General features: G+C 40.1%; 1 protein-coding gene across 7 annotated transcripts in view; it reads right to left on the bottom strand.

Annotated features, from left to right (window-relative positions):
- Nucleotides 1–879: 879 nt before the first annotated feature.
- Nucleotides 880–27,875, bottom strand: part of stxbp5a (syntaxin binding protein 5a (tomosyn)) — an 83,524-nt gene continuing 56,528 nt past the window's right edge. For 2 of the 7 annotated variants that reach the window (XM_067482298.1, XM_067482292.1), the window contains 20 exons: nt 24,864–24,987; nt 22,764–22,842; nt 22,152–22,306; nt 19,467–19,539; nt 19,173–19,320; nt 18,083–18,150; nt 17,117–17,157; nt 16,710–16,930; nt 14,994–15,175; nt 14,531–14,656; nt 14,032–14,183; nt 12,067–12,129; nt 9,943–9,996; nt 8,181–8,230; nt 6,887–7,169; nt 6,032–6,401; nt 4,802–4,967; nt 4,454–4,565; nt 4,126–4,346; nt 880–3,828 (listed from right to left, as the gene is read on the bottom strand). In XM_067482298.1, the coding sequence (XP_067338399.1) occupies nt 3,787–3,828; nt 4,126–4,346; nt 4,454–4,565; nt 4,802–4,967; nt 6,032–6,401; nt 6,887–7,169; nt 8,181–8,230; nt 9,943–9,996; nt 12,067–12,129; nt 14,032–14,183; nt 14,531–14,656; nt 14,994–15,175; nt 16,710–16,930; nt 17,117–17,157; nt 18,083–18,150; nt 19,173–19,320; nt 19,467–19,539; nt 22,152–22,306; nt 22,764–22,842; nt 24,864–24,987 (2,730 nt within the window). In that variant the 3' untranslated portion in view covers nt 880–3,786. The remainder of the gene's footprint in view (nt 3,829–4,125; nt 4,347–4,453; nt 4,566–4,801; nt 4,968–6,031; nt 6,402–6,886; nt 7,170–8,180; nt 8,231–9,942; nt 9,997–12,066; nt 12,130–14,031; nt 14,184–14,530; nt 14,657–14,993; nt 15,176–16,709; nt 16,931–17,116; nt 17,158–18,082; nt 18,151–19,172; nt 19,321–19,466; nt 19,540–22,151; nt 22,307–22,763; nt 22,843–24,863; nt 24,988–27,875) is intronic. The other 5 variants (XR_010911246.1, XM_067482293.1, XM_067482294.1 and 2 more) reach the window with 5 other exon arrangements.

Here is a 27,875-nt window from a genome sequence, read left to right as displayed (position 1 = left end):
TATTTCAAAACAAATGCCCATCGAGTCACCAGGCATGAGTCACACACAAGGTCAGGAAGTCCTGGGTGACAATGTACAGTTACGGTGGGTAAATAGTTCATCCTTGTCAGCCAAGCTGGAAGCCTCTCCAGTTTCCCCAGTAACTGATCCACAATGCAAGACCCTGCAAATACATTACTGGATGAACTTCCTGACCTTAACGGGCAGCTTGACAGAGATTAGGACAATAGTATCTCTAATTTAAGGGTTCTGTTCCTAATAGCAGTGGTCTATTGAAGGGCATTTGAGTGGAAAAATACAAGAGAAAGCCTCTGAATGTGAGATAATTGCTTTGGCTCTAGTGGAAGACAAAACATTTACCAAAAATCATGACCGGGGTCACTTAAAGATACTTTATCATTGTCTGGAATTCAAGTATAAAATGCCTGGAAATCCTGCCAAGAGCAGAAGTACACTCTTATTTACCAAAAGAGGGTGAGCTTCATGAGCTGCACTGTCCACCTGTGTCATGGGTTCAAAGAAACATTTGGTCAAGTCCCTTAGTGGGATGTATAAAGGATTGTACTGCTCTAAGAAAAGGGGACAATACATTATGATCATAAACAAATTTACCTCAGCTAATGAATGCATAATACAATTCCTGAGGCCATAGGATTGCAGCGTGCATTGTTGCACACATCCTACTGAATAACTCGTCCATCTAATTTCGTGTCCAGGCAAATGTGTGGGTCTGCTGCCATCTAGTGTGGAGATGCAAATATGTCAGCTCCCCCTATTTCATGCTCCTCTTTAAATAGCGCATCAATCAGTCTTATGTTTGACATTTGTACAGTAATCCTCAATATGCCACTGCAGAAATGTGCTTTTCTTTCACGTGAAGACAGTAAAATCCTTATATTTTTATTTGAGATTTTAAATTAGGATGCTTTAAGACAAAATACATTTTTAACCTTTATTTTCCATTGCACAGTAATCTCTATCTACAGAATTTCTAAATTTTTGTGGCAGCAGATAGTCATAAACATCCATGTGAAAGTTGCATAAAACTGTACAAGAGAATTGGCTACAATGAGAAAACTACTGAAACCCACGGATGACGGTTTAGAGACAGAAGATGGCAATATGGCGAATTGACAGGATTCCCTCTTGTTGTTGTTTGAGTGCGTGGATTCGATTAAGTAAGAATACTGCATTCTGTTGGACAAGAACAAATCACTCAAAGATGAAAAAAACACGTATAACACTGAAAAAAACAAAGGAAAAACACACACATAAGACTTGGACTGAGAAAAAGACAATGAATTATTCTCTGGGATGACGTCTAGATTATTATACCTAGCTATTTTTTTCGGATTTTCCCCCCTTATTTTTTGCTACGGGGAAAAGGCCGGGCATCCATGTTGCAATTCGTAATAAACACAGAAGACCAGATCTGTAGCGGTGGGACCAATGGAGTCACCTGAAGCCTCACTGACGGAAGAGAGAATTCAGAGCAGGGTTAATGGATGTGCACAAGGTGAAATTAAACCAGAATTCAGAGGCCATCCTCTGATGCTTATGATAACAATTTTATCTTTTTATAATCACTGGTGGCTTTAGTTGGTGCAAAAGACACTCAACTGGACACAGACTGCGGACTGGTGAGAGACTAAGACATCATCACCAATTATTAAACAACCAAAACATAATATCTTAAATTAAATCACTTAATTTACGCGAACACACCCTAACACACAGAACTACAAACACATTCACACACACGCGCACAGGTGAACACAATAATTATTCTTGTGTCTTCATCTGTAGTTGAATGGTTCTTTTAGGGAAATAGCCTTATCAACCAACAGCTAGGCCACTTTAAACATTTAACATGTCCACATGTTACATTTTATGTCATAGTGTAATAGTGGGACTCTAAATGGCTGAGTTCCATTGCAACTTGCTCTTTTTCTTGAACCCTGAACGATGATGAAGATGATAATTCTCCTAAATGGACCTGATTGTTGGTCTGAACTCCATCGGTGGAGCTGTGAGGAATTAGACACTCAGTATTACAGTATGCTGTCTGATGCTGAGACTCGTGACAAGCCGAATGATAACACAATCGAAAAAGCTAAAGCAACTCTTTGGCGTCAGAAAAAGTATGGCCTCTCTCCTCTTGTGTTGCATGAGCAACCTTGACATTTACTTTCCAGTTGGTCTTAGATTGTCAAACTATTTACTTATATACAAATAAAGGTTAAAATCCTGGCAGACAGAGATGCACCAGATTTGAGCTTTACTGTAAAACATGAATATAGAAACAATAAATTAATGAAAGTGAACGTTTCTGACACCAAACACAATGGTCTCTTGCATCTGAATAAATAAACAATAACGTTAAAGGCATACACAACTGTCAACAACAGATGACTGAAATATTTTGGATTGTGTCCTTTTTTAAATGATTACACATTACTACATTTATATTCTCCTCCATATATGAATACACATAAATAGGATTTCTAGTCATGTGTAATTCCCATACTGATTTGTACTCCAGAGTCTGGAAAAGGTCCAACAACAGTGGTCAGACTATTAAGAGTATTAAACACTGATCTCTTCTGCATTTTTACAGTCACAGTCACACAATAAGCCAAACTGCAGAAGCTTATGACATTAGCAGGGGAGGAGGAAGTGGTTAAAGAAATAAAATCAGTAAACTATAAATGTGTATGGTTCAAACACACTTGCCATGTCAGTGAGTACTAAATGATATATGCCTTTTATATCCTTGCGCTCCTTTTAGATTCCAGCCCTTTTCATAAGGAGAAATTAATTTGTGTTGTTAGACAAAAGCCACAAAACATTTTTTTTTCAACAAATCCAATATCAGTCACTTTCACAACAATAGAAAAATAAGAGATTTTCCGATAATACAGACGGAGCAAAAACAAAACAACAAATAACAAATAGAGGAATGGCAATAAATTAGAAATTAACACACACACATACACACACGGTTGGTAACAATAGGAAAGTCTGTAAGATACAGAGGACAGTCTGGTGGGTGAGCGAGATGATGAGATGTCCAGAGAACGTCTGAATCCCTGTGACTGTGTGGTGGATGCGTCACTAATGCGGCACCTCTCATGGGTCTCCAACTTTTCTTCGTACAGCTGTCCATCCCTGCTTTTGTCTCCTTCATAAGTTCTCCATCACTTTGTACTTGTCACTCGGAAGTGGATACAGCATTGCACATTTATTAGATTGATGTATATATAGTGAAGTATTTAGATTACTTTTCCTTCTTTTTACACTTCAAGATATTTTTTGTAGTCTTTGTTTCTCCATCGGGTCTTTGTCTTATCTGAACTGTGTTCATCGGTTTGAATATTACCCCCAAAAGGCTCAGAGAGGAGACAACAGTAAAGGATAATTTTGGCAAATGAGAATGAAGAATCTCCACGTGTGAGGACCAAGTGGCTACCTCGGAGGAGAGGCAGAACAAAGATAAATAGACATGAACAGAAAAAAAAGACACCATTTATTTGCTCCCTCTGAGGTTATCCCTGTCCCCTGTCTACCCCTCAGTTCCACTTTAAGACTGAGGTAAGAATAGTATTTATCATTGTGCTAGGGATGAAACTCCCAAGTGTCCAAGTGAAGAAGGCTTAGGGGAAAGGATAGATGGGTGGATGGATGGATGGATGGACAGATGGACAGGTCGGGGTCACGGTGAGTCCAAATAGGCCAATGGAAGGTGACATCCATGTCCAGGGGGCTCTGCTCATCCCCCAACACTAATCAGAACTGGTACCATTTCTTGTCTTTGCACTTCAGCATCATCTGAAAACAGGAAATGTTGGAGTGAGAACATGATTTGTTGTGAGAATAACCTAAACAACTAGTGAATATTAGTATTAGTATCATCCTATCACATGTATGTTTACAATTCTTAATAGGTCTGCAAATTTTCATAATCCAGTGCTTCTTGCCACGTGATAATTCCCATTTTGATTTCATTTCACACATTTACCAGTCTACACCTTTTTCATTATGTCCTGTACTGTACTGTATGTACAAGCATTCACCAGTATACTGGTCTTTTACAGATTCTGAACTTGTCTGAACATTTTCGGGTACCTCATGGGCATGTTTGGAAAAGGAATCTGCGCTGGCCATCATGGCGGCTGTCCTATCCTCCAAATCGCCCAATTTCTGGCCTCTTTCATCCAGTGCTATTCGTGCACGCGCCAAGTCTCCAACCACACCAGAGGCTGCCCCCTTCATGCCCTCAATGCCACCCGGGCCCGGGATGTGCTGGGCCAGGCTCCTTGATGCTTTTCCAGCTGCTACCTCCCCAACTGAGAGACGGAAGATGAGAGGAAAATAGGACGAGAGGTGTAAATGAAATATTACATCAGCAAGGAGTGAACCACGGCATATCTGGGAATGTGTAGGTTTGGCATACATAGCTCCTCTCTGTCTAGTGACTGTGCTCCTCCCCCAAAGAGACCTTTGAAAAACCCTCTGTTGGGTGCTTCCGGGGTCTCTACAGGTGTAAAAAGTTCCCCCAGCATCTCCTGAAATATCAGGAAACAAACATATTACAATGGTACAGGAGATACTATAGTTTCTTATCCAGGTTCCAATACACAGTGAATACAGTGCAGTAAATTGTAATGCAAAACATTTTCTATGCAGTACAACATGCAGCTCATGCAGAACAGTTTTCCAACATTTAAACGTACAATCATAAACCGTTTCCTGTTAAATCCACTAATAGACACATACTGTGGTGTTTTAAGAGTTAACTGACTTGTAGGTTTTCACAGGTGTCCTGGCTGTATGTAATCCTCTGGATCTCAGTGGGGGAGCAGAGATACATGGCCTGACCCAGATTGGTGAAGCAGAACGTCCTGGCTATCCGCATGTCTGTCAAAGGCAGGTAGTTTACATCCATAAGAGGTCTCAGTCCTGGCAAACTAGACAGGACACACAGGGAAAAAAGTTATATTAGAGATAAAGAATACCATTAGTCTTTTCACTTACCACTGACCTTTGACCCAACACTGTATTTCAGTCCACTGAAACTGTGTTGCACTCATTAGAGGCAAGCAGACTCACAGAGCACACACATAGAGACAGGCAGACTGCTGGGAATCCTTGCTCTGTGAAACACCCACATGGAAGGCTGTTCTGTCTCTGTCCTCCGGGGAAGTGAAGATGAATGAGGAAGAGCAACACACTAATGTACTCCTTCACCCTCCCCGCACGCTGCATGAAATTCAACTTGGTGTACGTCTGCACGAGTCCGTGTGCAGGACTGCATCCGCTGTTTCTAACCTAATTTTAAACTTAAGGCAACGCTTGAGCTAAGGTGGTGGTGCAGGGTTGTGGGTTCAGGTTGGCACTGAGGTTGAAGTATGAACACAGTACACAGCAGGTTTTCAAGGGAAAAGTTCTTACTGGCCACTTCATTAGCTTCACCTGTAATTTAATCCACTCCGACACAGTACAAACACATTCAATGTGTAAAGCCTGTGATGAGTGTTGATTCACTTTCACAAAATTGATTCCAATAGTGGCAAAATTAACAGTGAAAAAAAATATCTAAATTAAATTCTGAAACAATTTCTGCGGTCCAATCCAATTCTCCATCCAAAAGTCCATCTGTGTGCTCAGCTTCTTCTTCTCATATTTTTATATGAGTATATCAAAATACACAACTTCTGTGCCAGTTCTCAGCTCTGTTAAGCTCCCAAGAATCAGGGCTGATCTGTGTTCTCCTCTAACAGTGACTTTCTTAAAACTAATTTTGCAGTTTGGAGCATCACTGCAATACTACAGACAACAATCCTGCCCCTTCATCTTCTGTTTCGACAACACAAACTCAAATGTGACAGAAATACAACATAATATATGTTGTAGTTCTATTTAAAACCAATAATATGAATATGATTTATTCAAACAGACTTTGATTGATCAGTTTTTATTAATAAGCGACTGTTTCTGACTTATTGTTAATGCAGACCGACATGTTTCTCACCTGAGGGTCATGATATGGCCATTGGCACAGAAACAAGCCAAACACATGCCTTGGCTCATCTGCACCACATCTGCTCGTAAGATGAAGGAGGTCTCTGTGATGCTGTGTTTGTAGATGCAGGTCTGGGAGGGGAGGGAGATGACTTTGGCCTGTTTCTCAGAGCAGACCACAGCGTACTGGCTCTCACTGAAGTCCTGGGAGGTGGAGGGAGACACAGAGACGGGCCGACGCTTACGGACCTTCTCTCTTTCCTCGCCATCTGCTGTAATGTTGGGCTCATACCAAGGCTCATACACAGGGGAGAGCTGGGACCCTGTGGAGTCCAAGATAGCCATTCGCATGATGCTGCCCTTCAGCCGTACCAACATGCCTGGTGAATATAAGGAAAAGCGTTGGCAATAAAATCGGAATTTGGGGACTGATAGGGGAGATATAAGGGATGTAACCAAACAACAAAGAAAAGAAGAAGAAGAAAAGACAGCAAAAGAACAAAACGAAAAAGAAGAAAAAAACAATAGACAAACATAGTTTTTTTTCTTCCACTAATCATTTGCTGCTGGGCCCAGGTGGCACCAGTAAATGTACCAAGACATGTGCTTCAGCAACCGCAAGAAGAAGACTACTGCCATTTGTAAATAATGTAGGTTTTTCTGAAATAGAATCTTTATTGAGATCTTTTAAGCATCAGAGGAACACGGTTTTATTGGTTAACTTGACGATCAGAAATAGAATGTAAACATAAATTTGTCTGATGGAGAAGTAACCAGTTTTTAAGTAATGTGTTGATGGGCTGGAATGTCTGGTCCTGAGGTTAATGATACTACACAACCTTATTTCCATAATCTCAACACCCACCTGTTGGTGCAATGATGACTGGTTGCAGTTGCCGTTGCTCCCCAGCAGGTGGCAACGTGACAGCTAGAGCCAGCACAGTTCCCAGTGAGGTCCCCACATACAGGCAGGGTGTTAAAGTGCTGTCCCCCTTGCGGGTGAAGGTCTCGCAGAAGTGGAAGGAGCTGATGACCTCTCTGGCTTCCTTGTCAATGCTGGTGACACTGGAGGAGCGTGAGCGGCTGAAAGAATTGTCCCGGTGGTCTAATTGGTTGGCACCCCGCGGCGGGTATACAGACAGGAGGACAGTAAGGAGAAACAGAGAGAGGTAAAGCACCCACAGAGTAATGGCAATATGAGAAAGACAAGACAGATGTGGACACTGTACATACAAAATAAAAATGTTTTTTTCCGCCGAGAACGATTGTGTTTGACAGTGTGGGTTTGCATTCGTTACAGTTGGTAGATGCATAAAGGACTTGGTGCACTCATGTCCCAGACAGATGGATCTAATGAGTCTTAACTAATATGATCAACAAAACAAACTCATCTTAAACCTAACTGATGCCTATTTTACAATACTGCAGCTGACCTACAGTAGGCCTATATTGTGCAACAGAAACACATATAATGCGAATATGCATTTGCACATTTTCACAAACCAATCAACATTTTTTCATCCCACATCAGCAGTTTTTTTTATTATTAATTAAATGGCAGTAAGGCACTTTAGTAACAAGATTTTAACACTGCACGTAGGTAAATATTTTGGAAAGTATTTTGCCGTTTAATTTGATCCTTTCCAATAAATTAAAAAAATGAATTGTTCCATCCACTGAAGCTGTACATCCCTAAAGGAGAAAACGTATCTTTGTTTTTAAAAAGCGACACTATGTATTATTTTTAATCAGACAAAGACAAAACTAACTAAGAAAGGAAAGACGTGAAAAACACAGAAGTGAAGGAGAAAGCTGCAAAAGTTACAGAAAGCTTTACAGTGATATAGAGTGTTTAGCACCACTGACCTTTAGTAAGACCCCACCAAGGTCAAAAGGTGGGAGTCAAAGTGTTGCAGTGAATTTCACACTGAATTTGGTCCAAATATTTTGATTATTGAATTTAACATTCAATGAAAAGATCAGATTAGTGCTTCCTTTGTCTCATGCAAACTTAATAACAAAACATCTGCAGAGCTTGCCAATTTTGAAGCTAATAACCAGATAAAACTGGACTAAGGAATTATAGAGTCCAGCTGGAGTGAAGAAAAATATTCTGCATTTCATACAAATTGTTTGGAGACACAAAGTCAAAGCTTACCCAAGTCTGGCTTTAGCTCAGTAGGCAAGCTTAATTTCCGTGACATCTTTGCTGGAAAAAAGAGAACATCCCTCTTTACAAACACACATCTAAGCTAAGGCACAATGCCATGCAAAGCTAGATAACTAGCATTAAGCTAGGATTATGCACAAAGCTAAAATACACCAAAATGACAAAAGGCTGCAAATTGTTCCATTGACTCAAAGAGTCAAAATGCTTTACACATGAGAAGACACTGCATTATAGGGGCAACTCAGCAGTTGGTAGAGGCATGCTGCAAAAGACAAAACAAAGGAAGTGACCTCTGGTTGCACAATGCCCTGGAAGAGAGGATTGGTATACATCAAAACTGCACAGCCATTCAGGACCCTCATGCCACAGGAGCATGCACCAAGAACAAGAAGGTTAACGGGAAACCGAAAATACAAAACAGGAGATGGAAGAGGACAGTGGAAAAGAGAGTTACTGAGGTAGTCTACAAGTGAAGAGAACTTACTGTTTTAGGACTTGGTTCTCATAATTAACTGGAATTTCACACAAACCTCACTTTGCTTCTCCCTTTGTCTAAATTTACATTTGTTTTTAGCGTCATATTTGCTTTGTAGACCCGGATCTTTTTCATTCTGAATTACAATCCTTAACAGAGATTGAATGAGTGTGTTATTTCTCTGTTGATAGGACAAATAAGTACAAGAATCTCTGCATGTGATTAAAGAAATCCACAGGAGTCTGTCTCCCTGTAAGGCATGCGGAAACATACCACCGCAAAAAATATGATTCAGTAACAGCTTTAATGTATGTATGTATTTATTTAGCTTCCTTTGAATATCTGACCATCCTAATTGGCATTTTGTTTTGCTTTTTTTATTTGGAGTTTGCTGTTGTCCCACTCTTACAGTATTAGTCACTGATTTACGTACCTTACCTTTACCCTACAATGTCATGGCTCTGGACACCACACCAGGGTTTTTCTTTTGTTCTAAAATTGTTTTGAGCTACGTTGAAAAGCTCCCTCAATCAACTTGACTGATTAAGAGATGTCTCCATCCACAGAGGTGAATGAAAGAATTCTAAGATTAAATCATAAGATTTGACAATGATCAGGTTTTAACAGGATTCCTACTAATCACATGAGGCAATACTTGGGTAATATAAATACCTTGGGTACTTCCTTTTACTTAAATATAGTAATATAGTGATTATATATATATATATGTTCGCCAATACAAACTGGGGGCACATGAAGACACAGGTGGACAGATGAGGTCCTATACTATAGTTGTCTAGTTGTCTATACTACGGACAGTCACATTGGGACAGATATCAAACGCAGGCACATTTACAATTTGACACTCGTGCTACTTACATGTAGCATGCAACATGTGTACAACCACAGTGTCTCAGGTGTCTACAGACAGCTGTTGTCTCACTGTGCTCACAGGTTAATCTCTGCTCCAAGAGTTTTCAGTTCTCAATATTCTGCAGGTTTCTGTGCTAACGTGCGCGCAATAATAAAATATGTGCACGTTCTTTTTAATTAAACACAGTGAGAACCGAAGGATAGAGAAACAGAAGCTGACCTAAAATCGCACTAGTACTTGGCTCTCTATGTTCTAATCTATTTCTTCCTACTGTGGTGACTGTGACACAGACAACAGAGACAACTCCTCTACCACAAAGAAATAAAACAACAGGGTGGACAAATCTGAGCCTTGTCTGTCCTGCCTACACAGCCTCTCATGAAAGTCTTTGGCCAATCTTACCTCCTCTACCACCTCCATTGTAGAACTGTTGCAGATTGCTGTTTGACGTCAACACTTTAGGGGTGTAAGGGGGAAACTGCAGTTAGAAAAACCCTTCAGCTTGTCTACTACACACAACGGTCAGTCACTTTTCAGCTTTTTCATTTCCATTACCAATTTTGGCTTAACCTAATAATATCATAACCTGCACCCCAAAGAAAGATTCACCATTTGGAGAATAGGGTTAAATATTACGACTTTTATGATGAAAAACATTTTCTGGATAAATCAAGTCAGGGGGAGGCTCTAACTCCTTTTAAAAGGCCTACGTTACATCATTTATTGTATTTATGCCTACAATATAAAAGCAATTAAATAAACAATTTGCAGTTTCATCTATAATCAAAATTCCCAATTATTAAGGCATCCTAAATGTACAAAACAAACAAAAAACATCCCAACACACACACACACACACACACACACACACACACACACACACACACACACACACACACATATATATATATATATATATATATATATATATATATATACATATATACTGTTTGTCTACTACAGTAATAAGTCATTTCATTTTTTCATTTGAAATACAAACACCTAGAATATCCTGCACTAAAGCAGTATATCAATTAATACTACATACGTATTACAACTTATTTTAAATTAAAGGGTTTAGATTGCAGAAAAAGAGCTGCAATCATTTCCTTCTAGTGGTGGGTGTCATCTCTTACCAAAAAAAAAAAAATAAATAAGAGAAACAAGAACACTTAGATCTAGACTAAATGACTTGTTAAGGCAGTTTTTGTTTTTTTGTTGGTTTTTGCAGGAAGGGACCTTATCTTTCCCCATCCTATGAATAATGCAGAGCAGACAGATGTATCAAACCACAGTCTGGTGGCACCAGACATGGGGCTTGGAACAGCCATCATGCCTGGAAACAGCAGCACGACTCCAGACTTAAAACGTTGTTTTCTGTCCGAGCTTGGTTAAATGCTTCTTATTTTCAGTGTGCTAATGTCAAGTTGCCCCTAATGAGACGGATCTGGGCTGTTTTCTTTTGAAGCACTTTAAGCTGAAATACTAATGATGGAGATTATGGAAGAGGCAAGTCAGTATCTCACTACTGCACAACACAATCCACTTTTACCCATTGTAAATGTTTGCTTTTAGATTTGGTTTCTTATATAAGTTGATCAAAATTAGATTTTTCTTCCTTTGATACAATTAATTTCATTATCTTTTACAAAAATGTTTAATACGATAATGGATTAGGAAAATTTGGCTTCAGTTCACTGCAGCCCCACACATTAAATGTTTAATTGAAAGATGCTCTCAGCCCAAAATCCAATTCAAAGGTTAGTGTTAAATCACAGTTTCTTGGGAAGTGATGTTGTATATTTTTCGAATCATGCAGTAATACCCTTCAGACTTTTCTTTGTAGCTAAATTCTCTAATTAATTTAAATGATCAGAATGAGCTTTGTTAAATGGTTTAATTCAATTTAAAATTCTTAGCTGTTAGACAGAAACAGTATCACAGAGACTGGATGCATTTGTAGCATAATATCCAGTTTTCCAGCAAAGCAAATGAGATTAAAGGAAATTTATTCCTGTCTATTGAACTCTGCAAAGTAATAAAAGAAGGCACAAATGGGAAAATACTTTCATCAAAACCTAAAAATGTATGACATTAAACTCAAACAGTGCATTTCTAAATACTGAGTAAGAATGAAACTGACAGCCAGACAATTTAATGGTCCAACAAAAAGTACTTCTGTGCAGTTCCAGTTTGATGAAAAACTATTTGAAATAAATACAGTATTCAAAGTAGAGGCTCTTTTGAAACATTAATCTTCCCTAATCAATGCTTCTCTTGCAATTAAATACATAATATTAGCGTGTTGGTGAATATTCTCAGTCATCCAGGTTTAGTCCAGGTTTAGTGGACTCCTTTCTTCTTGGTTAAAACCAAGAAGAAATAAGCCCAGTAGACATGATTCGATCTTCAGATGATGTCAGAGGTATATTTTATATAACTCTTTGGGTTTTTACGCCAACATAGCACAAAGCTTGTTAAATTTCCCTTACTTATGTTCCAATAAGACACTGAAGGACATCTTACCTGAAGTAGGGGACTTGCAGCGGTCCTCTGATGTGGCCGAGCCCTCGTTGATGTCACATAAACCTGCAGCAGAGATCACACAATTCAACTACATTTATTAAATTCAAAGCAAAACGAAACAAAAACACGGTGGGGTTATTCAGTGCGTGTATAACACCAACCCTCTTTTACCACAGTGCCAACTCACAGAGAACTTCAAATAACACCAGGTTTTCTTGGAGACTGGACTGGACCATATGATTTCCATGTCTAACATTCACTCCCTTTGACAAAGAAACCTACCCACAGGCCTGCTCATTGGAACTTCACACTTCAAATTTAAAGAAAGATGTAGTGTAACTTTATTATTTCCTCACCTTTTTTGAAATCTAATTCCTCCACTTACTGTGTGTGCATGTGTGTGTCTTTGTGACATTGTCCTGTGACAACACTCCCACTCCCTGTTGGCACAGAAACACAGCTGGATGCCTGATTACTACTCACACTGGCCAAGCTCTGACAGGTGCCAGCCCACTGCTCACCAGTCAATGACACCAGCTGCTCCGAGTGTAATTACATGTGCATGTGCTTGTTTGTATGTGAGAATGTGTGTGTGTGTGTTTGTCTGTGTGTATGCGTGCATAGCTGCTGTGCATATATGTGTACATCATGAACATGAAAAAGAAATCCCTAGGCATCCACACACACACACACACACACACACAAACAGAGTTTACAAATTTACCCATCAACTTTTGCTTAAGTATGGGCAGTGCATCGTCATAACACTGCGGCACCATCTACAAAGCTGCACCGCCATCATCTCACACAGGATGGCAGTGTGTCCATACTTAAAGGATCAAATAATGTGAGAAGCTGCAGTGGCAGTGTGTGTAAAAGGGATGGGCTGTGTAAGGGTGCGTGTAAAAGAGAAAGGGAAGGAGAAATCCAAAAAGTGGCAGGTGGATAAGGACTCAAACTCAGCTAAAGCTCGCAGAAAGAGTTGGTGCTTGTGTTGTCAAAGTGCTTTGTTGTGGTTCAACCAATCAAATTGGGACAGCAACATTTAGTTGGAGTGTGTGTTGTGTTGCTGTATGACTTTATTCAGTCTCAAATTTGGGTCTGTTTATATATCAGTTATGGGACATTGGACCTGTGGTGTCCTCGGAGTTTGAGTAATCCCTGTGAGTATTCTCCAGTAGCGAACATTCGTCATGATGTTCAAAGAAAGACTTATTATTATTAAAATCCAGTCATTCACTGAAAATACTTGAACACTGAAACTGATTTTTGTTGCATGCAGCACTGTCCACGTGTTGTCTTTTAATGACATCATTTGTCGTACCTAAATCACTGCAATAAATGATGAAATAAAGAGAGGACACAAAGCCAAAAGCAATTGACGGTGGCTCTTATGAGCTTCACTATCCTTGCAAAATTGACGTTTAATGCTGTGTGCATTTTCCATGATTGTTTTGTTCATTTGCCTTTGGGACAGAAAAAGGGTTTGCAAATCAGGCTTTAAATAAGTCCCATTCAGAGGCACAGTTTTGTCCTAATGGTCGAGGCAAAGAGTAAACTTGGTTGAAGAATCGAGTAGAGCATTTGAAAGGCATACGTGTAGGAAAGGTCACATAAATGTAATGCCTTTAGTAGCTGGACATTAACAAAGAGGAAGCATTAAGAAAAGATGTGTAAAGTCCAGGAAAGCTTTCAAATATAACCATCGAGGATGAGGATCTTACACAGACAGTGTTTAATTTACATGTACATTCAGAGAACATAATGTGTTGCTGCTTCTGCGTGACAGCACTATACATTTTACAGCCTTCATCTATAATAAGATTGGTTGCTAAGAACATAAGGGTCTCCGTGATCTCTTGCTAACTAACATCTGACAAAAGCAAGTTATGGTTTGTGGCTTTACTTTTATGGTAGAAAAGTTGTTTCAGCCTTTTCGCCTTCTGATCCTTTTTCTTTTATTACCTCCAGAAGGCTGCCGAGCCTTTCTTGGCGACCGCGGCTGTCTCTGGTAGGGGTCATTGGAGCCATAAAGCTCGACCGTTCCCAAGTTGAGCACTACTGTCTTCTGGACATAGTCCACGACCACCAGACCGTTACTGTTGCCAAACACCACTCTGGGGAGGGGTGAGACAGTCGAGGAGAACGTGGAAGATGTGGGAAGAAAGTCAGAAGCAGAAGGATGAACAAACAGAAAATAGAATATAGGGACAGCTTGGTTGGAGAAACATGGTTATAAGATTAGATATTTTTTGTAGAAAACTTATATTGCTAAATTTATCCTCTAATTTTTCCATATTGTATGGATGCTTTTGCAGATCTTAGTCATTTTGTTTTGTAACTTCAGATGAAACAGCTTGAAAGGGATTAAAAAAAACTTGACGTCTTTACAAGAAAATGGGAATAAAAGAAAAGACTCTATACACTGTTTCTTGCCTACAATGTTACTTGTGTGTGTACTTACAGGCCGTAGGAGGAATTCAGCGCCAGACTTGTGATCTGCTGAGGAGGCTCTCCACTCACCCACACTAACTGGACCACTAAATCTACCTGGTAACCTGGAGACTGCTTCAGAGGAGTACTGCGCACTCTGGAGAGAAGTAGATATAGTGAGATGGACGAGACAAATGGAGACAGAAAGAACATAAAATAAAAAAACACAAAACAAAAACAAGAGAGACAAAAAAACCCCAACATATTTCATAAAGACAAAGACAAGTGGTGCAGCTGCAGTTCTGGAGCAGTTGTGTGTTGAGGGTCTGGTATGAGTGGCTGCAAGGGGATGATGGGGAGGCTGTGGCTGAGAATGCTTCAGGCGTTGACTAAGTCTGTGCAAGTGTGCTTGAGGCAAACAGACTTTTATGTGTATGTGTGTGTGTGTGTGAGTTTATGTAAGTGCTTGGCATGCATGTGCACATGTTTCATACTTGAGGCAGGGAATGTTGCCTCCGTCAGAGTTGTTGCTGCTGGTGGAGGGGTGTGAAGGTGGGCCACTCGTCTGAGGGGAGGCACCAGGGGTCGGAAGCGCTGATGTCTGTTCACCTCCTCCACCCCCACCGTCTGGTGACTCTATATCATTCAGCTCATACTGCATTCGCACCTCTAGTAACTTCACACACAAGAACATGCAGAAAAAACAGAAGACATCAACCCATTTTATTTTTAAAAAAAGACACAGAAAAACTCAAAAAGATGCCAGATATAAATGTTCCCTCTGTGGATTGAAAAAGTCGTAAATCTGAAAAACAGCTGCATACCTTGTATAGAGTTTGACGCATGTGTGTGCATATGTGTGTAGGCAGACAGAGTCACACAGGGAATACCAAAATATTCTATTACTTGTAAGCCTGGCTACTTGTCTTCAGGCTTCTCTGCAACCTCCACTTTGATGTGCACACACAAACTCTACCTTAACTCACACGTACACACCCCACCCCCCCCCCCCCACACACACACACAATGCTCATAAGCTCCTCTCTTTTGCATTTTATCAGTCTCATTACCCCCACTAACATGTGGGAGTGAAGAGCGATCAGTAACCTTCTTCAAATACTCACTTCTGCCTGTCTGTGTTCTCTTCTACCATCCTTTCTTCAAGGCTATACAGAGCTGTTTGACCTTGTGCAAAGGGAGGACTGTTCTCCTAATTACGCCTCGCTACCACTGCATGTCTACTCCTGATCCACGTCCCAGTCACACACTTGGAGCGTAGGAAAAAGTGCCGGAAATTTCTCTGACACAGACATGAGCGCTGGCAGTCCCCCCCAGAAAAACTGCTCCTAACAGGAAGGTGGCTGATTTGAATTGATCACCTTCAACAACTGCTACCAAGGTGCTATTAACCAAGACACTGAAGAAAATGTTGTGGTGTAAGCTCAGTTTGTTGAGAAGAACAAAAGGTGTGGATGTCTGGGACAAACTGTGCGGAAGATACGAAGGGCACCAGCTAAAACAAAATTAAAATTCATTATCAGACCTGCAAATAAAAACACATCACAGTTCTGCCCACATGCTGTACAGTACTTGATTGATTGACAAGAGATATCTGTGAAGCCCAGAGCTACAGCAGATGAACAGAAACAGAACAAATGAACAAATAAATATTACATCTTGCTGGTTACCATTTTTACATGCAACAGTTCCAATGACCAACAGCAGAATCTAGAAACAAGGGAACACTGCAAATGCACACAACACTTTATATAAGGAAGCTGTGAGCATGCACTCTTTGATTAAACAGCGTTTCACTTTATGTCATTAGACACTGACTCCCATCACACCACCATAAGCAATCGCGTCGCTATCAAGGCGGATTATAATGACGGTCTGGCTTTGCTTGTTCACTCCTCCGTCTGTTGGCATGGCAACCATACTGCCTTTGACTAGGCAGATCTTTGAGTGCAAGTGTGTTTGTGCAAAAGTCTCACAACATCTTAAAACAGTAGCGAAAGTGACTGCTGAGGGCCAACAATAACAAACAAAATGAATTCTGGATGGAGAGCTACAGATTTCCATAACTTGTTTGTGCTCATTTTAATATGTATGTATATAATGTACATATATAAGAGTCTTACACTCTGGAATAGGGAAGATAAAATGTATTTTTAATACAAATTATTTAAAAAACTTAAACCGTTCCTCACCTGCACCACCTCTGTAGTTACTTCCAGCTTGCTGAAGCGGTAGATGATAACATTGGCTGACACCCCGGCCACGCACAGCATCCGGCTTTCTGGGCACCAGGCCATGATTTGAATGGCAAAGGGGTCTTCGTCCGACACCTCTGCGCTGCCCTTGTCTTCCCTCGACCGGTTTCTGTCAAACACCTTGGCTGTTTTGAGCTTATAGAGCACCTGGAGCATTACTAGAAAAACGGAGAGAGAAGAAAGTATCAGTTCAATCCAGGGTCATCAGACATACATATAAGTAGCCTACAATATAACCCCACTCAAAATCCTCTTTGTTTACTACTGTTTGTCTGCAAGCTCCACACAAAATTAAAAATTTTAAAGCATAAGCAAAGTTATGTTGAGCTGTTGAGAAAACTCACTTGCAGAGGCATCCCAGAACTTCACAGTTCCATCAGCATGGCTGGCAATTTAGCAGCAGAACACAAAGAAAAATGTGAGAGAAACACATTTCAATATGTGATTGAAAGCTCCAATAAAATAGCAGGTTGTAGTAAACCAAAATAATTATATTATTATATCTTATTATTAAAATATTAATTATTCTCAGTTAATATTTGAACACAACCGCAATGGATTTTTATATCTTTAGTTTAATTTCTAAACTTTTATTGAGGGTTTTTATGTCCTTGTGTAGGCCACTAAGTACAGTATATCATATGGACAGAAGTACTCTATATGGACAGACCCTGTTCGAACGCCTTTATTTGGACAGGGGGTCTTTTTTTGTTGTTTTGTTTTTCATGATTTAGCCTGCACTGTAGAGCGGACCAATCCTCTGCAGGTAGAGTCCAAAGTCTTGCACTTGCCAATGTAATGGCATAACATATTAAGGTCTATGATTTTGCTATTAAATGTTCCAAAAAAAGAACATTGTCACAAAATAGTTGTTTTTTTCCTCCATCCTCATTGTTTTTGTTGCTGATTCAGTTGAGAGGACTAGCAGAGAATTATTTTACCTGCTGTGGCACTCTTAAAGAAAGAGAGAAAAACCTGGACAGAATAGTGATAGAGAATGGGGGGAGAGGAGAGAGGGAGGTGGGAGAGGAACACTAAGCCTCCTACTGCCAAATTCATATTTCAATGTCACCCCTTCACTGCATGTGTTGTGTTTAAAACGCCCCTTCTCCCCTTGTTGACAGCTTAGTGCATGATAATAATCATCAACATGGAGCAAAGTGTACATGAGTGGAATATACAAAGACCTACAGTAAATATTCTACGGCGTACTCCTCTGCTGTTTTGACCTGACAGTGCAGGAGAGGTGAAAGTAATTTAGTTGCGGCAAGACAATAATGCTAAAGCTAATGAAATCAGTATTGTCTTACCCAGTAATGATGATCTCTGAGTAGCTTTGTGTGCCTTGACCCCAGTTTCCACCACTAATAGGCCATTCCTGGAGAGACAGCAGACACACGCATTACATTAGAGAGAATGAGAGAATACAGGAAGGAGGCCAGCTTTGTCAATAAACAGCGTTCACAAGAAACACTGGCTTTCAAACCAGATGACACGATAAAACTGCAAGGGTGAATGCGCAGGGGAAAAACAGGCAGGATCCTTTGTGTACGTCTCTCAGCGTGTCTTGCAATTATACATTATGCACCTGAATGAGTGTGTGACTCCATCTGAGTGTGTGTGTACGTGAGTTGGTGGGGGGTTCGGCTTTGAACACGCTGACACATACAAAGGTCGCCGGGATGACTCATGGTGATCTTTATGTGAGAATGCCCTCCTGCCGCTCAGCCAGGCCTTTGCTTAACAATAAAAAAAGGGAAAGCAGCGACTAGGCAGCCAGTTTGGGTCAGTACATGCTGACATTTCCGACAGAAAGCTAGAACAAGGCGACAGAGAAAGGAACACGGGCATACATAATGGCTAAAAGAGCAGGGGCCTGTCTTAGATAATAGAGGGATGAGAAGAGAATGATGAAGGAAGAAAGCAAGTGTAAAGAGGGAGAGAAGGATTCTTAGGAAATATGACAATGTTACATACTGCATTTAGCTTTACAGAAATATTTAGGCAGTTTTTAGGCAATAGCATCGCAGGAATGTATTAATGTGTTCTTTATCCTGGATGGTTAGTGTGTGCAGACTCTGGCATTTACTGTACATTTCTAATTGCTGCTATGCAGAGTGACATGAAGGAAGAGCCCTCATACTTTGTTGATCTGTTGTGTGTATCATGATCAAAAAGGTATTTCATTATGGAGCAGTTAGCATAATTTTATCATTTTATTTCAGGAATCTATTTTCTATGCTAGCAGTGACTAAAGTCCCTCACAAATATCACAACATAGTGCAAATTTTGTATTATGTGCCAAATACCAAAAGTTACATCCACTAGTTTTTCTTCCAATAAAGTGTTTTATGTTCTAAGCAGTGTTGCAGCATGCAGTAGAGGTTTCCAGGACAGTACCCTTTTGCTGTAGCCCTGTCGTTTCTGCCGCGAGCCAGCAGAGTAAAGTGCAGGTATGAGGTCCACAGGGCAGTCGGCAAAGTACTCACAGCACGTCACAGGTGACTCGTGGATAGTCAGGGGATAGGGGTTCTCGAATATGGGGTAACTGTTTACAAGAAAGCACAAACAAAGTTGCTTTTTATTAATTTATATAAACAAGCACTAATAAGTCAGCTGTGATATTTAGCCCATATTTGAGGAAAAACAGGATTCAAGATGATGAGGAGTTACTTAGCGAGGAGCCAGACTCACCCATTTTGTGCAAGGTCGATCACCACTAAGTCCTTTTCCAGAAGGACCACCACAGCATAAGGTTCCTGAAAATCTGCATGGTGAAACACACAGAGACAAGCCGTTCCAACTTTTAGCAGTGTCTGCAAAATAAAAAATCTGCAAACTAGAGGGAAGAACCCCAATTTCATATGGTAAATGTTCTTATCATATCTGTGCCCTGAAGATGTGAGAGGAGGAACCCCTAATTCTTAAAACCTATTGTGTGTGTACTGTACTTGATTCTTAACTGTGGGACATTGCTCCGCTTAAATATTTTTATCAGTCTTATTCTTAATTTTATAATTTTTATAAGACTTAATGTAAGAATCACTTTTAATAGATATGAAACAGTTTTAATATTTGAATTGACAATATATACTGTAACTTAACAGCATCAACTCCGGTCTTTAATGTAAATTCTTATAGGGGGCACTATGTACTTCTAGAAATGCAGATCTGACAGACATTTTTCATATACACAGTTAATTTCCGTCCAAATTCAACACAAAATGTAACTTTTTGCTCTTTTTTCTTTCGTAAGATGAAGTGGATCATTCATCCAGATGTTGATTTGGCCCAGGTATTTACTCTGGATGCTCTTCATAAAGGCCTCAATAATTTTAGTTAGTAGTTAGATACGTATGCCCATCGTGTTGAGGTCATTCTCAACCTCAGCAGCTGTGTTTAAGCAGTTTGGGAGTTCAGTGTCTTGCCCACGGACACTTTGACATGTGGCCAGGGGAAATCAAGGTGCGAGCCATCAACCTTACAGGTTACAGCCACTCGACCAACTTAGCCACTGCCTCCCTCTTGCAACTTTTAACGATTGGTGCAGGCTCAAAATTATTCAGCTCCTTGAAGCACGGTGGTGGGTTGGTGATTCTGTGAGTGCAGGTATTTTATTTGGAAAAAGAAATGCCACGGTCCATCTTTTAGATATGTACTATTATATAGTGTGTGGGTGTAAACTGGTGCTTAGAGAACAATCTGGTGATTAGAGCGGCACCCTGTCGGAGAACGCAGTGGTCGAAAACACTACACATCTCACTGTCCATCTTATTTTACTTGGCTGCCACTGGTCTTCAAGTGATTGTAGACCAGTGGCATTCTGCCGTGAACCATTACACAACTTGAGATCACTGTATCCACGTCTCTCCGTTTTGACATTTGGGGGCTGGGAATAGCAACTGTAATTATGGTTATCAGTGCCCTGGTGTTTAGGTCTTTAATTCTACGTTTGTGTTCAGTCTGCCCTCTTCCAGTTCCTCGGCCTTGCTGACAAATACCACTACTCTCCTGTAGCTGACTCACCCCTTCTGCTCCCTCTGATCAGCTCTCCCTGTCTTCTGTGTCAGTCCACCAATCCCAGGAAACGTGGCTGTCATTTAGCCCGTTATCCCTCAGTACAAAAGCCAGCCATGTTGCCCTATTCAGAGCCAGATTTTTCTGTTGTACTATCTAGTCTCAGTGTTTGAGGGCTTTTCTTTCTCCAGTGTTTTACCTTGTTCGGACCTTTTGGACCCTGTTTTGGCCTTGGACATTGTATTTTAATGTGTGCCTTGCATCTAGTCTCTTGGTCTAAAATTACATATGCTAATGTTTTTAAATATATTTTAAATATGTTAATTCATTGTTGTACTTGCATTGTACCTTGTCTTTGTGTAGGCTTCCATATGAGTCCTGTCTACATTCGTTTAGAGTTGTGTTTTGTGCCTCTGCTGTATTCTCTCTACTTTTTGTTCTCTTATTTGTTTCTACCACCTTCTTGTACACTAATTAGCAACTGGATTATGGCCCCTGAATGTTACGGTGTGTTTCTTCATTAGTCACAAAGTCCTGCAAGCAAGCTTTGTCATTCACATTCACATGCAGTCATTCACATTGCATCATTACCTGCATCATCATCATCACCGTGGATTATGAACCTCTTCTACACACAAACATTTACTTAAGCACATACACAATCAGCCAGACATACAGTATGTTGTGTAATCCAAATACCCAGTAATTTCTTTTATCAGATGAAATCAGTGGGTAGTCACATCATGTGTCCAGTGACATAATAAAGTCACTAAATCTATCCATCCATCCATTATCTGTCACCGCTTATCCTGTTTGGGTCGCAGGGTTGGCTGGAGCCTATCCCAGCGGACATCGGGCAAGAGACAGGTCAGTTGAAGTCACATTTGTTACATAATTCATTAATCCTGTAGCTATGTATGTATCAGATAAAGATGCACAGGTTTACATACTGTATTGCATACATACAGGATTTTTTTCACCTCAAGGCTGATTTGCTAGAGCTGTTGACTTCTCTATACAGGAAATAACATAATAATTTAATTTAGATGGACAGCTATTGCTTACAAAGAGATGAATTGAAAATGTAATATTCTGTGTGTTGGATAATGAAACTGAAATAGGATCCTTCCCCTTGGGAAATTTCATATTTATTACAGAAACACACACAGGGGCAAGCAATCCGAAATAATTAAAAAGCAGAAAGGTAAGAGTGAGTGTGTGTGTGTGTGTGTGTGTGTGTGTGTGTGTGTGTGTGTGTGTGTGTGTGTGTGTGTGTGTGTGTGTGTGTGTGTGTGTGTGAGAGTCTAATGTATCCACAGAAAAGCGGATATGGTGACATCCACACGCCACAGACACACTTACCATTAGGGTACGGTGTCTCACAGAGAGTGAGGAAATCTACTATGGGGTAGTCCATCTCTAGCACAGCAGTACTCTTCCCGTGCATTACCGTCAAACAAGGCCGCCGACCCGCCGTGTCATACGACAGACCACCAGACAGGATAATGAAGGGGTCCCTGGACCACACACACACAGAAGTAGACATAACAATGTTTGTTAATAAGGATTCATTTCACAGCAGGTTAAAAACTACAGACTGGTAGTAATGTTTTCTTGACTGTAGGTGAGTTTACTTTGGTATAAGAACAGTTTCAAACTAGAGTGAATTATTTCTTACTTAAAAAATAACGAACAAAGTAAAAAAGCTTATTGCAAAGACGTGCAGAACTGAACACATTTGTAATTCACAAGTCTGGGTAACAGCTTTTAACCCCTCTAAATACCCCTGTTGTGTCTTTAGCCACAATTGTTTATAATCAGCATTTTTTATATATATTTCATAATTGGGCATGAAAACACCCTTTTACCCCTTGTGAATATACTTGTTGTGGTAATAATAAGGCATCTTCATGATCCCGTGTGTATGTGCATATGTGTATGTCAGCATGACTTAGAGAGAGAGAGTGATCCTACCCATTCCTAGTTGTTTTATACTCCACTTTGAGAATGGGTTTACAAGGCTCTGGCTTCTTCCCATCCTTGGGCTGTTTTCCTAGAATAGAACAAACAGAAGTTACTTTAGTTTAGTTTGCCAGTTCACTCCCTCTTCACCTCCTCTCTTTTTTCTCCTCCTGTCATCTGATTCCCCCCCCTTCCAGAAGCTGCACTTAAAATCAGCTTTGAAGACTAGCCAGGCAATAACAAAAGACTATTCACCAGAGAGAAGAAGGACGAATGCAGGGACACGCAAAAAAAAAAAAAAAAAAAAAAGGTGTGACAATCGTATGATTCACAGGAAACATCTATTCAAACCTCAAAGGAAGTCCATGTGAAGTAAATGTGCACATCCATCATACATGTGCCATATATATATATATATATTTTTTTTTTTATTTAGCATTCTGCATTTTAGCAGAATGCAAAAAAGATACATGGACCTGATAAGGTGGATGGATACATCTTAACTATTCCTATGGAACTAAACTGAGCTCTAAGGCCAGACCTAAAATGCAGGTCTGTATAATAAAAGAATACTTATTATACCTACCGCTAAATATCAGATATCTAAAAAGACAATTAAAGGAGAACTTATAAGCCTTGCTTAAACCTGTCAAAGGATTTTGCATAATTGCCCATTAAATACCAAATTAATTATGCATGCAGCAGTGGGAGAAACAACTAATTAAAAAGCCTGTGTGGTCAAATCCTTCCTGCAGTCCCCTGCACACACAAACCAACTTGAGAAACTGGATAGAATTTCTTTTACTTAATTCCTTTTTTTTGTTTCTCTCTCTGTCTCTTACTCCAACTGTCCACGTTGTTGTTGCTCTCACACACTATTTTTATTTCTTCCAGGTCCTTCATCTGGGTGACTTGTCAGTGTGCTCTTTGGGATAAGTGGTTGAGTGGGGGGGGGGGGGGGGGGGGGGGGGGGCAGAGGAGTATGGATTAAATACATCTTCAAAAGGACAGACTTGCTGTGGGAAATAAACACATCACCACCACTAATGTATATGTGTTTGAGGAGCAAGAAAGCAAACAGAGGCAGGACACACAAGTGAACCAACAATAATCCTCAAACTGAAAAGAGGAAACAATGATGGAGCCATGTGTAGGAAGACTCTTGAAGGATGGCTACTATAGTCTGACTATAGACTAGGGGTATATGACTAACAGAGGCTGAAAGCATGTATAGTTACTATACAGTGTACTGTACCCGTAAAATAAAACACCAAAGCAGTTGCACCAGGTGGATCTGTCAGTACATATGGCCTATCTCAAATAATTTTTGACAATGACAAATTTGTATGAGGTAAGAATATTTAACTCAGTTTGTTTGGACCTGCAACCACTCATCACAAGCTGCATATCTGTGAACTTTTTTTTTAAATTGGAAAATTTGGGACATTGTGTAAAACGTGAATAAAAAGAAAATGCAATGATGTGCTTAGTTTCACTTAAATAGTGAGAAATGTGATTCTTTTTGAAAATGATTTGCTCATTTTGAGGTAAATGCTTGCATCATATTTTACGAGTCCCAGCTGTTTTGGAAATGGGGTTTGTATTTATTACTTCTGATGGCTCAGCGGTGGAGCATTGGGTTGGGATGCTGAGGGCAGCGGGTTCGAATCCCACCCCACAGGTTGTGGCCCCGCCCAGCCACCAATTTTTATCATGGTTGGTTCTGGTCCCGAGCTCGGATAAAATGGGAGGGTTGCGGCAGGAATAGCATTTAGTGAAAAAACTCATCTCAAATCAACGTGCAGAACAAGCCCCGCTGTGACAAGCCGAAAGCCGTTTGGGTTTGTATTTATTACTTAATAGTAATAATGCTTATGTTTTAAATTAAGACTTTAGAGTTGATCCTTATAATGTGTCATGTCTCTGGTATGTTAATATTTCACACACTTCAGGAAGGGTCAGGTGAGGGGATTGTGTGGTGAGACCATTATGCCACTGACTGTGTCCGAAGTCACTCCAAGTTTATTAGTGCGCCTTTGATTAGACTAAGGGAGTAACTTTGGATACAGCCTTGGTGTGTATGTGCATGTGTGTTTGTTTCCACGTGCTTACCGTGTGGGGTGATTGTCTGTATGGGCTTGCCCTGGCCTCTGACATTCCATATGGTCAGAGTTCCATCTGAGTGACTGCAAATGAACTGCTTGCCCTCATGATGCCAGGCAACCGAGTGGATCGCCTAGGAAACGACAGGCAGGAAACGAGAGGGGAGGGTCAGCGGCTCAGAGGGATGAAACATCATGTCCCACCATCTCCACAGCCATACAGTCTATGCTACAGTGTTCACGTGTGGGTTAAATGCCTAATATTAAACAGAAGATGAAAGTGAGATAAAAGAATCTTTCCCACGAAGCAAACACAAGCTTTTATGTGGCCTCTACACTAAATGCGAATAAAACTGGAATTGGATTGGTCATTTTCTTCAAGGATACCTAGAGGAAGGTTTTATTATCATGGTTATAAATTTAAGAATTCAATTTCATATATTCACTTGAGAAGAAATTGTCTTCATCCTCAATGTGACATGAACACAGTTGATCTGGTGCATTCAGTTATAAAGACTTCACAGCGTTTGCCAGAAACGCCACTCCTGCAAAGGGGCTTTATCTCAGGTATTTAAAACCATAAGTAAGGCTTTCTCCTTTTAAAAGGAGAAAGTGATACACAGTTAAGAAAAAGCTCTCTCTGTCCTTTCATATCGCCCATCATCTGATGGGCCCTGTTGCTGTCGTAAGCCTCGGTCAGGATGATTTATCTACTGACAAGCAATCATTGAAAACACAAACAAATCATGACTAAAGTGTGCCAGTAAAGGGCAACTTTCCCCTTTCATGCCCTTTTCATGGCTCATAATTAAACCAAGCAAATGTTTTGACATTAAGTAAATATGATGACGTCCACTGAAACTGTCCACAACTACCTCTAAAGCCGTTTTACAAGGCTCATCATGACTACATTCATTTTTTAAACCCAGGGGCACGAACACCTGCAGCAACAGGGATATGTCCCATCACAAACATCGCCACAGACAACATTCTTTCACAGACTATGTTTGGATGTATTTTACTTGAGGCAAGTACTCTGGTACTGCATAGTTTTTAGAAGGCTCTCTAAAAGCTTAGTTGACCGTCAAGTCTTGTTAAACATTGTTTCTTACTTAGTGCTGCGTGATTGTGGCTGAACCTGTGCTTACTGTTCATGTGCAATCTTTTCACAGGTTTACTTTGTCGCCTCCTCTCCCAAATGTTTCTCTCCTCTCTCACATTGCGCTCCTGAAATGAAAGATTACCTCGCCGTCGACGTTGACGTGATCGTACAGTCATGTCGGCCTCTTTCTATTGCAGTTGTTATATATTTAGGTGTGTAATATATCAATTGTGCCTTCACTGTGCCATTAATCATAAATAGTGCTGCTTGTCAAGCTCACTAAATGCACTGAGTTTTTCAGAAAATAGCTTAATCAGACGGCTTGGGGAACCAGTGTCAGCTTTAAAAAATGACTGACGTTCTAAAACCTGTAATTCCTTTCTCAAGTGCTCTTTGGTTATAGTTTCCTGTTTTCCTGTTCACAAGAATTGTTTTCTTGGAAATAATAAATAATTAGAGACACGATGAGTAATGGCTTAGGTGTCTCATTTCAGGTGTTGGCGGATGTGCCCTCGTAGGCAAAGTGATGAGGATTGTGGGATGTGGCAGCCTAGAAGAAGAGGTAGTTTGTCAGTGATTTGTTGCCAGGAGTGATTCAGCACTGTGCAGTGCCAGGTGGGCTGGATGTAGTTATCGCAAGGTCCTAAATGCAGTTCTGTAAAATTTTTAACATCCCACTCTCTGAAGTGAATCATGCCAGACTGGCCTTGACAGGGACAGTTCTGGTACCTTCAGTATAATGTTTGCAACATACTGAGCCCCAGTAGGGAACAATGCACTGTGCTTAATTGGAAAATTAACAGTTTAATTGAAACACATGGTACTCATCATATCAAACAGCACCAATTAAAAACACAAATTTCATAATTTATCACATTACGGTTTTCACATATTGGTCTTTGGGGATAAGAGAAGTCGGTCACGTTGTTAGAGTGTGTGCTTTTATCTTTGTAGCCTAATGCACAGACAGAAACAGACACTAAAGACAAAAACAAAAACAAACAAAAATTAGTAATGGAAAGTTGACATGCACAAACATGGGTTTCATAGTCCTAATTAGGACTAGCTTGTGGCGGCGTTGTGTCGAACTGGGACACGAAGACAGTTTACCCCTGATATGCCACTGACACACATAGACTCACAGCAATTTAGCTGAAACAGAGAAGGTTTAGGTGGGTGGCTCAGTGTTGTGCATTAACCACAGCGTCAATGGTTCAATTTCTACCTCTTCTTATCCACATTTCAAAGTGTCCAAGTGGAAAACGCTGATCCCAAAACTGCTGCTGTGTGTAAAGGTCACTTGTGAGTTGCTTTGGATAAATGCTTCTGTCAACTGACTAAATGTACAGGTGTTTAAAAATCTGATGCACCACTGATGCACCATCAGTGGTCATTGGTCCTGATTGGATTCATATTTGCTATGCTATGGATAATCTTAAACTACAACTGAGAATTTGGTCTTAAATTTTATAGGTAGTAACGTTTTTATAAACTGTTGTGCTGTGGAAAGTCAAAGGGATAATGAATATACTTACATATTATACAGACTCTGTGTAACTTAAAATCTAAAATCTAAAAACAATTTATACAATAAAAAGAGTACACATACTTAAAATAGCATTATGTTTAAATCATCAAATTTGTAAAGAAATTGTATTTTACTTCCGTTTTTGTTGAAAAAGTATACCCCGATTATAGTGTGTAGATTTTGAGTAAAAAAAAAAAACAAAGATACTAAACTTTCATAAATTTCCTTTAATGGACACTCTTTAGGTTTAATCGACTTCTAATTCTGTCGGATTCACAACACGTGGTTGTTAGATGAGCTGTAGCTTTTTGGTTTTGACCACACGAGCCCGAATAAAAGACTTAGTGCTTGGCTGTTCACCGAATTAGAAAGCTTCATAAGAGAAGTTTCTG

This window comes from Channa argus, chromosome 17, assembly GCF_033026475.1.
Source record: "Channa argus isolate prfri chromosome 17, Channa argus male v1.0, whole genome shotgun sequence".
NCBI classification, from domain to species: Eukaryota; Metazoa; Chordata; class Actinopteri; order Anabantiformes; family Channidae; genus Channa; species Channa argus.
Note: the sequence above shows the minus strand (reverse complement) of the source record. Positions and strands in the feature narration are given on the sequence as shown.